This window comes from Branchiostoma belcheri, unplaced genomic scaffold, assembly GCF_001625305.1.
Source record: "Branchiostoma belcheri isolate BF01 breed outbred unplaced genomic scaffold, Haploidv18h27 scaffold48, whole genome shotgun sequence".
Taxonomy (NCBI): domain Eukaryota; kingdom Metazoa; phylum Chordata; class Leptocardii; order Amphioxiformes; family Branchiostomatidae; genus Branchiostoma; species Branchiostoma belcheri.
Genome location: NW_017804109.1, coordinates 1288466 through 1301264, shown reverse-complemented (window position 1 = coordinate 1301264; position 12799 = coordinate 1288466). Strand labels below are relative to the sequence as shown.

Below are 12799 nucleotides of genomic sequence, written 5' to 3'. Positions count from 1 at the left end.
ATTAAAATAATGCGTTAAAAACTCTTCCCCACCGCCGCGGGGCCTGCACAGGAGGCTAAAGAAAGCACACATTTTTGAAGTATTTTGACCGGTGACCAACTCATGTTTGACTTTCCAGGAGGATCAGAGCTCCTTGCGACCGACGGTTGTGAGTCGGGGATCCAGGGCATGGTTTCCCGTGGCAACACAAGCGACGCCATTGTGCCCCCGATGGACGGGTTCTACCCACGAGACTCCCCCAACAGGAGCCCCAGCAAGAAATATGAACCTTTGATACCAGGTAAAGCCTCTCTATTTATTCATTTGTTTCTTCATAAAATGGCTGGGTAGCCCATTCAGCTAGTAGAAGCTGCTTTCCAATGGGGCCCAGCATACATTTACACAGGACAAGACATGATTACATTTAGTCAAGCAACAAAAGATGGACAACAGCCAAGTAAAATCTGATGCGTCTCTCTAGAAAAATGGAAATTGAATTTCGCACATCTTCTAAGTTTTTAGAGTTGTTGTGAGTTTCTTCTTTTCTTCATTTCTGTGAATTTTCCCTGATTCTGTGTATTGCCATTTCCTCCTTTGTGAAATCTTTTTTCTGTTTAGCACTACTACTGCCACTATGTGTACTTAATCTGCCTAGTAAAATTTGTTCAAAAAGCACTCCTTCAACTGTGAATATCCAGGAATTGTCCATTTGAATTACGACAATTGGTATGTGATAATGTCAAAATGACTGTGTTCTCAACTTGACAGACATTCTGTATTTTCCCCAAGCCAATCACCTTTAAAATATCCACTACTGGTTAACCTAGGGACACCTTGGCTGTATGTATACAAACCAAACAAAATAATATAGATGAAAATAAAGATCATGTCCAGAATGTGGACTTCCTTCATTTTTGCTCTTACCAGGCGCAGCGGGCGGGATTGCGACGCCCCCGGACACCCTGGAGAGACGAGCAGGGACAGTTGACCCCACCCTGGAGGTGGGAGACATGGTGGAGGTACTCGGCACCCCGCCCCGCTACGGAGTCATCAAGTTTGTTGGCACCCTGCCTGACATCAAGAACGACAGACTGGTCGCAGGGATAGAACTGGTGGGTCTGGATTTTGGCATAGATGTGTTGTCAGATATCAGTTCAATTTGTTGGCCATCAGATATTGCAAAGACTGCTAAAAGTTTGTAAAACAGGATTGTCAATATTGATAGACTGTCACGTGTGCTCAACATTTTTGTGCCCTTGCAGTTTTTTTTCTTTTAGTGCTTCAGAATCTCTTTTTGCCATGTAGTGATGTACATGCACATCCTTCATAGTTCATAGAGACAGATTCTTAAGCAATTAACAAACCTTAGTAAGTACAGAATAGCAAAGTTCTTTTTATCACAACCATTTATTTTTCAAGCCGACATTTCGATGACCTTCTGTCATCTTCATCAGGGCAATGAAATAAAAAGAACTTTGCTATTCAGTCGTTTACCAACCTGATGAAATTATTTACCTTAGTAAGTACACTTTAATTCGTTAACAGGTTAATCATGTTGGTAAATTAATTTAGGAGGAAGGTCTCATTGAGAAAGGTTGATTTTCAAATCAAAGTTAAGCCTTACCCCTTTATTTTCCCAGGATGAGGAGTTAGAAGCCTGTACAGACGGTACGTTTAAGGAGAAGAGATACTTCACCTGCCCTGCCAAGCGGGGGCTGTTTGTGTTTCTGGATAAATGTGCCCGTGACCAGCGGTTTGAGGTACCCAGACCTGACGAGCCCCCTCCCTCTCCATCTGTAGGTACGTAACTATGTTTCCATTGTATCTGCATCTGTATAGCCGGTATAACCGCCCTTCAGCGTAACACACCAGCTTCTATATCTGTATAGCCGGTATAACCGCCCTTCGGCGTAACACACCAGCTTCTGTATCTGTACAGCCAGTATAACCACCCTTTGGCGTAACACACCAGCTTCTATATCTGTACGTATAGCCGGTATAACCGCCCTTCAGCATAACACACCAGCTTGACAGGCACGCGGCATGGCGGCAGCTAGCTACATTATTCCAAATGACTTTTTACACCTAACCCTTGAGCATCTAACTCTAAACATTGTTTAAAGCTATCTAATGATGATGCTCCTACTGTACTTGGTGACAGCGAGTTCCACTCTGATAGTTCTAGGAAAGAATGAATTCTTGAACACCTCAATCCTAGGTTGATAACTCTGGTACTTGAAGGCATGGCTATTTCTTGTACTGACTGGGACTGTTGCTTCCCTCCCAGCTTTTGGCAACTACAACTACCGGTCCATAGAAGACGACACCCTTCCACCAGAGTCGCTGACCCTTGACCTGGTGGGGAGGGCAAAGGGCATCCAGGGTCACCACAACTCGTGTTACCTGGATGCAACACTGTACAGCATGTTCGCGTTCTCGAGCGTTTTTGACGTGTTGTTGCACCGACCGACCAGCCCGGAGGACCTGCCACAGTACGGGGAGGTGCAGAGACTGCTGAGGGAGAACATCGTCAACCCGCTCAGAGTGTAAGTTACAGTTTAACATAATAGTAATGTACTAACATGCACACACACATGCACGCACACACACACACACACACATGTTTACACACACGCAGCGCAAGGAGGTACAGAGACTGCTGATGGAAAACCTAGTCAACCCACTCAGAGTGTAAGTGGGAAAATTTAACATTGTAGTTACAGTATATCATCACAAACATACACACACACACACTTGAATACACACATACATAGCACACACACACACATTTGAACACATACGCACACACATACACATGAACACACATACACATCTATTCAATTGTCTGTGTGTGTCACCATTCACAGTACAACATAGCCATACATATTCAACACTGCTAGTTTGTCTGTGGGACTGGAAGGGTTATATAGCAGTCTGGGTAAAGGGGTGAAGTCTGCCATCTCTGACTGCATTATAGAACAGAGTAATGTCATCTTGCACTCAGTAGAAGTGGAACCTTTTAAGTTTAACAAATTTTTCTAATGATTTTAAGGAAAACTGTGCAATATTACATGTCTTGATGTATTGTATCCCAATGTTATGATGTGTCTAATGTTCCCTGCATGCTCTGTCAGTCATGGCTGACATGACCTGGGCTCTATGTCTTTTTCTTATTTATTGCAAATAAAGAAAGATTTTACATTGTACAGTGAAGGGTTTGTGCGAGCGGACCAGACCCTGAAGCTACGAACTCTACTGGACCAGCTGGGATCCATCCCTGGGCTCCTGTCTGAGGAGAAGGGTGAGTTTCGTGTTCTTACAGCACACTTTTTTTTCATCTACTTCAATTTTCACCTCAAAACAATGCTCATACGAACCACTACAAGTTTTGGGTTACATTAAGGAACTGTTGAGACAGATGTTTGTTCACCCTAGACTTAAAAATTTTAAGATTGTACCATTTGGGAAGAGTTCACAGGGAAGCTTGTTCCATAATGATGACTAGTTCTAGGAAAGAAGCTTTCAGCTTCAATCACTTTGGGCACAAAAATGCTGAACATTCTTTGTATACTGTTCCATATTTTCTGGATAAGTTTCCATGGTGATTCAATGATAATAAAATCTTTTGTTTCAACTGCTGAAACATTGAAAGGTTTCTTCATCCAATGGTTTAAGTGTTCCTTTTATTTCCACAGATCCAGAAGAGTTTCTTACGACTATGCTCAAAGATGTCTTCAAAGCAGACCCATTCCTCAAGATTAGGTAAGTCTCTCTCTCTCTCTCTTGGAGGTCCATTCACAGTTGATGATGATGTATTAGGTAAACAGGTCCCACAGGAAAGATAGCCAGTCTATTGCTTGATTGTCCCTTAGATAATTTTTCCTATTGACACAAGCATTAAGAATCTGATAAGTATACCACATAGGCCAGATTTTTTTTCAGTCCCGAATTGTTTTCTTGGGCAGATTTGACTGTACCACAAGATTACTAATGCCATTGTCTTCTTACGCACAGCAATGATACTTTGAAAAGCAACTTATTTGAAGACTCATTCCCAAAAGATAATTGCAAGGAAACAGTATATAAGAAGATCTACATGTATCTAGTGTTTTATGTACATTACTGAAGGGTTTGATTTCTTTTTTGTCTGAATAACTCTGATGAATATACCTGTTTTACCTCTGTAGATCTGGCACCAACAAGCAGGAGGAGTGTTACTTCTACCAGTTGTTTGTAGAGAAGGATGAGAAGGTGTTGGTTCCCACAGTACAGCAGCTACTGGAGCAGTCATGTCTGGCCACAGACATCAAAATCACTGAGGTACAACATTCAAATGTTGTGTGGTGGGCAGCAACAGAAATAGTTCTATAAACTATAAGATAAAAACATAGTTCCTACATTCATCCATGTCTTGTAGGAGAGAAGGTTATTGTAGAGCCTTGTTACAGTTTGTGTGTTTGCTTTTGTGTACAATATTCCTATATATAGTATTGTAAAATCAATGGTCCGGCCCATAAATCCAAGTGACTGTACGTTATCTAATGGAAAAAAGACTGTTCTGTCACAGCCTTGCTAAAGATAAAAGAAAAATCTTATGGCAAAATTTGTATGCTCCGTGTGACTGATGTACGGATGAGTTCAAGCACTGAAATGAGTGATAGAATTAGATACAAGGATAGAAATGTTTGTTAATATCTGTGATTTTATCCATGCCACCAGATGCCGAGCTGCTTGCTAGTCCAGATGCCGCGGTTTGGCCGAGACTTCAAAATCTACGACAGAATCATCCCCAGTCTGACTCTGGACATCACTGATCTACTGGAGAATGGTGAGAGAACTTGTTCAGTAATGTTGATAACAATTTGTTCAACATTCAACATAGTTTTCTACAACGAAGGTAAACAACGTTATTTTTCTCTGTACAGGCAGAGAATAATGAGATAGAGAGGAAAATAGGGTTATGTAGCTAAGAAAACTATGTTGAATTGATTTACTGATCTGTGTTTCTGTTCTTTTTCTGTGTGTGTTTCTGTTCTTAGTTGTTTGTTCAATGACATTGTTTTGTATCTGTATCCATGTAGCTAATATAACTGCTATGATAGTTCTAGTGAACACCTCAATCCTCAACTCTGGTACTTAAAGGCATGACCATTTCTTGCTCTTTTCTAATCTAAGCTGGTATTCTGTCCCATGCCTGAAAAAAATTTTAACACCTTAATTGTGGGTTGATACATGTAACTCTAGTACTTGGCTGTTTCTTGTTGTTTTCTGAAGTCGGTATTTTGTTCTGTGTCTGCCACAGTTCCCCGAGAATGCACCATGTGTGGCAGTTGTGGGGAGGTGGAGTGTAAGGACTGCTACATGGAGAAGGTGTTCTTCCAGAACAACACCAGCCACATCGTCACCTACTGTAACATCTGTAACCTGCAGGTGGGTTATCATGAAAGTTTTTCTGTACTGGCAGTTACATGTACATGTTTAAAGTTAAATCTTTTGTTTCTAACATTAAGGTAAAGTTCTCACCTAGAGCTTTCGACCAGTCATAAGGGTCCATCACCCGTCAATCAATCATTTACTTTGTAGGCGCTTTGTGTGAGTTTTTATTGTTAAGAAAGGGCACGTGGAAAGAAATAATTTCATAGCTCTTCATATCCCCATAGCTCTTCATAAAGTATAGGCTCGGACTATGAGTGTGATTTATATATTATCTAGATAGAGTGTTTTTCTTTTAAGGCTGTGTCAGCTTTTATCAATATTTGCAAGTGGTAAATCATACCAAATTTGACAAAATAAAACATCCATCATTCCTTCCTTCCTTCCTTCATTCATTCCTTCATGAACCCATTGTCTCCTGTGTTCACATCCCTGATGTCCCTGTTCAAGGTTCCTTCATTAATGCCTTCCTTCATTCATAAAGTAATAATAAAGTTCTTAAAGTTCATTTATTCATTCCTTCACATATTCCAGAGCCATAAGAAGCGTCGAGGGCACAAGCCGACGCCCATCGGTGTCCCCGAGTCCTTCAGAAGGAGACACGACCAGAACGGTTTCCCCGTGCCGCGCATGACAATGGACCTGTTCGCTGTGGTCTGCATACAGACCAGCCACTACGTCGCGTTCGTGAAGTGCGGGAACGAAGCGGACGCCCCGTGGGTCTTCTTTGACAGCATGGCAGACAGAATAGGTAAGCGGGGAGGGTGGTCGACATTTCAATTAGTGCTATAAATTCAGATGTTATATGGTATGTTATATGGTTTGTGGGGTCGTGTGACGCAACAGCAGCGTGCGCGACTCGGAAGCAAGAGGTCCCGGGTTCGAGTCCTGACATGCCACCGATCTTGTGCCCTTGGGAAAGGCACTTTACACGACTTTCCCCACTAGACTCAAGTGAAAATGAGTATTGTATGTCCTGTATTCGTTTCTATGTGCGGGACACAACACCAGCAGCAGCTGCCTCTGTTCCGCGTGTATTGCACTGTTGCAACTTCAATAAATCAAATTAAATCATATGGTATGTTAAGAAAGGTGTTACTGGTAGAACTTGTTATGAAGAAGGGGGGGGGGGTAACAAGTCGGTAGGGAGGATCACGATTTACATACTTACAGAAGTCACAATAATTCACTAATTCACTTTCTTTTAAAATTATTCCAGAAAGACATTAGGGTATGTTGTGTGTAACCAAAGATCTTGCAACAAAAGCAAAGATGACTATTCTACCGGGATGTTCTTAACAGAAAATGTGCTTTTTTGCTGGGTGAACAGAACAGATATGTGTGTAGTCAAGGGTCTTGCTACAAAGGCCAAGATAGCTACTCACGCAGGACACAGAAAATAATTGTATTTGTGTAGTAAACTGTTGTTAAGTTCAAGCTTTGCACAAGAAGGGAACCCACCATAAATTCGTTCTCATCAACCTTCATCAGATGTGTGATGCACTCACTGACTCTCCGGAAGTCGGAACGTGAGGAGTGCATCAAAAGTGTCGGTAAGATGGAATCTACCACCGTCACGGTTTCTTGTGTTGGAACAAAGCTTGAACTTTACAACTACATCATACATGTATGGATTCTACCAACACAGATGAACTTTCATTTGAATAAAATGTTTTTTTCTCTCCAGGTGAACAGAATGGTTACAACGTTCCGGAGGTGAGTGAGATCCATGACTTGAAGCAGTGGTTGGAGGATGAGGAGGCGGTCACCAAGCAGACGGACCGAGAACTGCCGGAGCACGTGCGGAGACTGCTCTGTGACTCCTACATCTGCATGTATCAGAACAGGGAAGTCTCCATGTACAAGTGATGCTTACATTGTGCAAAGATTTCTAGGTGTAACTCATTTAACATGAACTTTTTAACCTGGAATCCAGACTCCTGCCAAGGCCCACACTACTGCTAATTTCTGTCAAATTTGCTGGTAATTTCTGTCAAATTTGGTGATGTTTATGGTATTTGTTTAGTACCATGCTGTAGTCTGTGTAATCAGTGTAATCAGCATCTGATGGAAAGCTGCAGGGATGGGCCTACATGTACCTGCACAGACTCAGGCCCGAGGGAGGCCAGCGAAGCAGCAAGGAAATGGCTGGAGAGATGCAGCGACAAGGCGATGATCGATTGAAAGCTCATCTGTGTTGGTAGAATCAATAGTTATAGAGTTCGAACTTGTTCCGACACAAGGAAGAAACTCACCATAAATTTTCGGCTGATCCCGTCAACCTTCATCAGATGTGTTGGAACAAGTTCGAACTCTATAACTAAGCCATGATGATGAGTGTATTCAGTGTAAGGTGGGTTAGAAGCTTTCAGTTGCCAAACCAAACCAAACCAACCCAGCCTGTAGCCCCGAGGAAGGCTAATAACCAGGTTATGAACATTCAAAGTGTTACATGACATTGTGTAATTGACCATCCATGTGAGCAAGATGTACATGTACAGTAGTTTTCTATTGTGAAGTGAGTGAAGTCTGGGGAGAGAATGTTGAATTGCCATTTATTATAATGAGATGAAAGTCTTGTGATGCATGAATGTTGTTTTTTGTGCCACAGTGTCCACATACATGTATGTTGAGGGCAAATCAGGTCTCATTCCCTGCAAATCTTATCGTATAGAATGTATGTAACACCTAAGATTGGAAAAATAAGGTACAAAGCTTTTGTAAATATTACTATAGAACCAGATGTTCTAAAGGTTAGATGACCCATGATTTCACATTAACTTGTATGACTACATGTATATCAATACCGTAATACACTGTATTGAAAATTGTAATATTGAAATCATTCTTAATGTGTCTACAATTGTGAACATGTACATGTTTTTTTCCTCCTTTGTAAAAAGTTACAAAATTAGTTAATTTCGTTTTGGAAATACATTTATCAAGTGGAAGGTGAAAACCTGAAAGGTTATACAATGTATTTAAGTGTGTAATATTTTTCAGCATTAGCGGTATTGCAAATATGTACTAGTAGATCAGTCAACCAAGTACAAGGCTCGAAACCTTGTTACATCCACCTTATTTATGATTACTATTAATGGAAATTTATTTGATATTTTTGCTGTATATTGGGCTTATACTTTGCATTTAAAGACTGGATGTTTTTAAGCTGCTTTGTAAACATGATGTATCGAAGTACTATCTGTAACTAGATACTCAGAATGGTTATTGCTATAAAATATGCTCATATTTTGCTGTAAAAAGCAGGGTGCTTGTGCTTAGAGATTTTATTTGCAATAATATACAGTTGTACTTGTGATACATTATTCATTGTGTAAATGAAAGATCAATACACATCAACCCTTTGCAGTCCAGTCATTTTTGAAGAACCATGTATATGTGCAAGCAGAGAGTAAATACAACTGCATTTATCAAAGTTTAAACAATTTAGAACTAGAAAGGTACCAGTAAAATTTGCATTTGTTCAATTTGTCTTTGAATATGGTCTGCTATTAATTCTTATTCAAACACATTCATATATTATATGAGGCAGGGGTCTAAATCCCTCCTGCTATAAAATTGCAACATGATGTAACCCAACACTAGTTACCATGGTGACAGACATCTGGTTCAGTTCATTTTTTTGAAGAAGAAACAGCAAAAACAAAAACAATGTTTTTCCTCTGTGAAGACAAACACAATCACAGAATTTTGGTCGTAAAAAATCTAGTGAATACAACATACCATATTTCTTTATAAACTAAGTTCAACAAAAGACAGCAACAATTCTTTTGTATAAAAAAAGTTTTTTATTTCCATACAGCAAACATAAGCAGCTTCTTTTCTGAAGTCCAGCCCTGTCCAGAGTTATGTACACATACGGGAGTACTGCATTCCTTTTCAGAGTTTAAGTACAGGACAGAAGACACTGACACTATATATAATATATACACCTTCAATTTACCTGTTTGTTTGGTACCCAAGTATTATATCAATACATCACTAGTAAAGCAATAAGGACTGAAAGTTCTACGGACTAGATCATGTTATGATTTTAATTTGTAGAAAAAATAAACTGATCTTGAAGATTTATGTTAAAATGTAAAATCTGAAGTTTCAGCTACAAGAAGCTACAAGTTTAGTTTACTAAAGTAAGAACAGACATGGAAACAAGCAGAGGTTTTAGTCCGGGTTATTTTGAGTTTTTTTTAGCCTTTCCTACGTTTCTAAGTTTCCTTAGAGGTGGCAGCAAAAGGAAAGGCTGCAAAAGAAAAAACAAAATAACCCGTAACCAAAACCTCTAGATGGAGAGTAGGAAATAGGTGCAACCACAACAAGGACAAACATGTAACTAACACAGAACAATACTGGATTGAGTTGAAACTATCTTGGCATATACAAAGCCTTAAACAACCAAGCTGTCTTCTCAACAGGAACCAGCAAGCAACATGACATTCTTAAACGTTTCACCAAAAGTTCCTTCACCCTACTAAAAAACGCAAAACTTAAATGACAATAAAAATCTAAGGTGAGAAACGAAAAAACGAATCCAAATATGAAGTTCAATACACTGCCCAAAAACTTCACACTAGTGGGCTGCTTATTGTACATCCATGTACATGTACATCATAAAGTGTACATTGTTTTTACCAGATCCAACCAAAACTACTGCTAATCTCTAGTTCACTGTACAGTTTCACCTTCACTGTTACTACTGGACTCCTTATACACCTATAGTATAAGAGTCTTCAAAATGTGCAAATCTGAAACATGTACTGACTATTGGTGCTCGAAAATTAAAAGAAAAAGCTGAAAAATCTTCTTTAATATCATCTCAAGAGGCATACAACTTGACATGTACTTCTTCTAAAGTATAAGTGCAAAATCCAAAATAATCTGATATGTCAAACTTCAAAGAAGCTGCACTCAACCAAAGTACATGTATAAGCACATCTATCGTTACTCTTGCTCTCCACAGCTTTTAACTGCTGCAAGCTGCAAAGAACCATCAGTGCCAGTGGTCAGAAGCCCCCTCTAGTGTCCCACGTGTGACCTGCACCTGGCACAACTCCTAACATGGTAGCTTTCTGGCTCAGTCCATGTCGTTTTCAGGCGACCACCTGCAAACAACAACACAAAAAACATAGCTCATCACACATTCTAACAAAATTCAAACACATTAGAATTTGGAGTGGACATTTTCAATGGAATATGATAAAAAAGCTCTTGAAATACTGTACATTGTGATCTTTCACAGAGGTTTTATTTTCACAGTAACCTTTTTTACAATGAAAATCTCCCATTCTCTCGTACCAACCAAGGAAAAATTAAACCACCACAAAAGTACATGAATTTGTTTTGGCTATTCAACCCTCACAGCCAGGGCAGCCCAATTAGCCAAGACATAACAGAACATTACGCAAACATATAAGGTGGCTTAACAATGTACGAAAACTATGACAATGAATTTACAGCAGACGGTTTGTTGTTTGCTAACCTTTCGACCTCCTGGCTGCCCCCGTGACACTCCATCATGTCTTCCTCATCCCCCTCATCAAAACTCAGGTCATGTCCCAGGCCGGAGTCAGTCACACTGGGCTGGGCCGACAGGCTACAGGGAGAGATACACACGGTAAGGTACGGTAAGGTACGGTAAGGTACGGGGTGTCCCCCTCATCAAAACTCAGGTCATGTCCCAGGCTGGAGTCTGTCACACTGGGCTGGGCTGACAGGCTAGTACAAGGAAGGTAATTGTAAATGGTACGGTAAGGGTTAAGGTTCCATGTACACATGTTAAGGGTAAAGGTTCCATAGTAAAGGTAGTGGGTTTATGTGTGTCTAGGGCACAGTATTGGAGAGAAAGGCTACAGGAGAGATACACGTGGTAAGGGTGAAGGTCTCATAGCCTTCAGGGTAGTGGGTTTACGTGTATCTAGGGCACGGTATTGGAGAGCAGAGCCCATCCTTCTCCTTCCACTGCATTTTACCTCCCCAACCGAACAACCAAACAGTATTAACATTCTGAAAACATAGGTTTTTTTGGGATCTTCCCGGTGTGAGTGGTTCAAACCTTACAGTCTGGTCTCAGGTTTGACATCTTGAAGAGGTGATAGTAACCTGTTACGTCAATCCTTCCACAAATGTGGTGAATCTTCATAAAGTGAAGTTTTCCCACCTGGCGGCCCTGCATGTGAAGAAGACGATCCTCTTCAGCTTCTTGTTGTAGAAGAAGAAGTTGAAGGACCACACACACCCCTCCTCACCGTACGGGTCAGAGGTCAGGTCAGGGTTGTAGCTGGAAGGGGGGAACACAACACAAGTCAGTACAGTGGAGATTGTAGTAATCAACATAAAACACTGGAACTTGAAATACTCTCATTTGAATACACTGGTACATATTCGAACAAAAGCTCATCTGTGTTGGTAGAATCCATAGTTGTAAAAGTTCAAGCTTTGTTCCAACACAAGAAAGGAACTCACCATAAATTTTCGGTCAAAATCACACATGTGACAAAGGTCGACGAGATCGACCGAAAATTTATGAGTTCCTTTCTTGTGTTGGAACAAAGCTTGAACTTTACAACTATACACTGGTACCTGTAATAGAAAAGTCCTACCTACACGACTGATTTACTCTTTAACATAGATACTATTAGTAGCCTCTCTTTAACATACTAGCACATGTAGTAGCCTTCTACAAGTCCTGGTGCAAGTTAGCTGTCACAGGATGGCATCAAAACACTGTCCTCCCTGTGTCAGCCATACCAACACCACGACTACCGTGTGTTATGTGAGGAAGTTCCAGGCCGTGACTGCTAAATACATCAGTGGCAGGTTGAAAATAGTGCAGTCAGGAGGGACACAACATGTCCAACATACCAGGCATGGTGCAGGGGGCAGTGCCACCAGCTCATGGTAAAACAGAAGTATCTGTTTACATGAGAGTCATTAAAAGAAACTTGGCTGCACTGGTAGAACTTGATGCTCCTTATAGTTCATACACTCTACATTTGCTAGCAAGTTTGACCATTTGTAGTTCTTATATTTATGTATAGCCAATCTGAGAGTCCTTTGAAACAAAATCCGGTAAAAGAAATCTGGCCGCACTGGCAGAAATTAACGTTCCAGATATTGCTGAGACTATCATTCTAAATTTCCTAGAAATTTCGACCCTTCATAGTTGTTGTACCTACCTGTAAATACAGGGGTCTCCCCAGGCAATGGTGCAACGGCGGTGCGCCACTCCCAAAATTTCTAGCGCCACTCCCAAAATTTTCAAATTAAGGGTCTTCTCTTCGTATTTTCGCGGATAAATAGGCAAAAAACATCGAAATCTTGACGCGAGTGGCGTCCATTTTCCCGTCGGCATTGTTTCTGAAAGTTGTGA

General features: G+C 40.7%; 2 protein-coding genes across 2 annotated transcripts in view; one reads left to right on the top strand and one right to left on the bottom strand.

The window, feature by feature from the left end:
* LOC109479359 (ubiquitin carboxyl-terminal hydrolase CYLD-like) overlaps nucleotides 1-7821 on the top strand; it is a 14415-nt gene extending 6594 nt beyond the window's left edge. Inside the window, exons 7-17 of the mRNA XM_019781311.1 lie at nucleotides 119-280; nucleotides 907-1091; nucleotides 1620-1779; nucleotides 2267-2525; nucleotides 3189-3280; nucleotides 3675-3741; nucleotides 4167-4299; nucleotides 4699-4807; nucleotides 5282-5409; nucleotides 5947-6163; nucleotides 7100-7821. Coding sequence (XP_019636870.1) covers nucleotides 119-280; nucleotides 907-1091; nucleotides 1620-1779; nucleotides 2267-2525; nucleotides 3189-3280; nucleotides 3675-3741; nucleotides 4167-4299; nucleotides 4699-4807; nucleotides 5282-5409; nucleotides 5947-6163; nucleotides 7100-7281 — 1694 coding nt within the window. The 3' untranslated portion in view covers nucleotides 7282-7821. The remainder of the gene's footprint in view (nucleotides 1-118; nucleotides 281-906; nucleotides 1092-1619; nucleotides 1780-2266; nucleotides 2526-3188; nucleotides 3281-3674; nucleotides 3742-4166; nucleotides 4300-4698; nucleotides 4808-5281; nucleotides 5410-5946; nucleotides 6164-7099) is intronic.
* A 1377-nt stretch (nucleotides 7822-9198) lies between these two features.
* Nucleotides 9199-12799, bottom strand: part of LOC109479369 (repressor of RNA polymerase III transcription MAF1 homolog) — an 18128-nt gene continuing 14527 nt past the window's right edge. The window contains exons 4-6 of the mRNA XM_019781325.1: nucleotides 11588-11707; nucleotides 10910-11023; nucleotides 9199-10532 (exon numbers count right to left, since the gene is read on the bottom strand). Of these exons, the coding sequence (XP_019636884.1) occupies nucleotides 10505-10532; nucleotides 10910-11023; nucleotides 11588-11707 (262 nt within the window). The 3' untranslated portion in view covers nucleotides 9199-10504. The remainder of the gene's footprint in view (nucleotides 10533-10909; nucleotides 11024-11587; nucleotides 11708-12799) is intronic.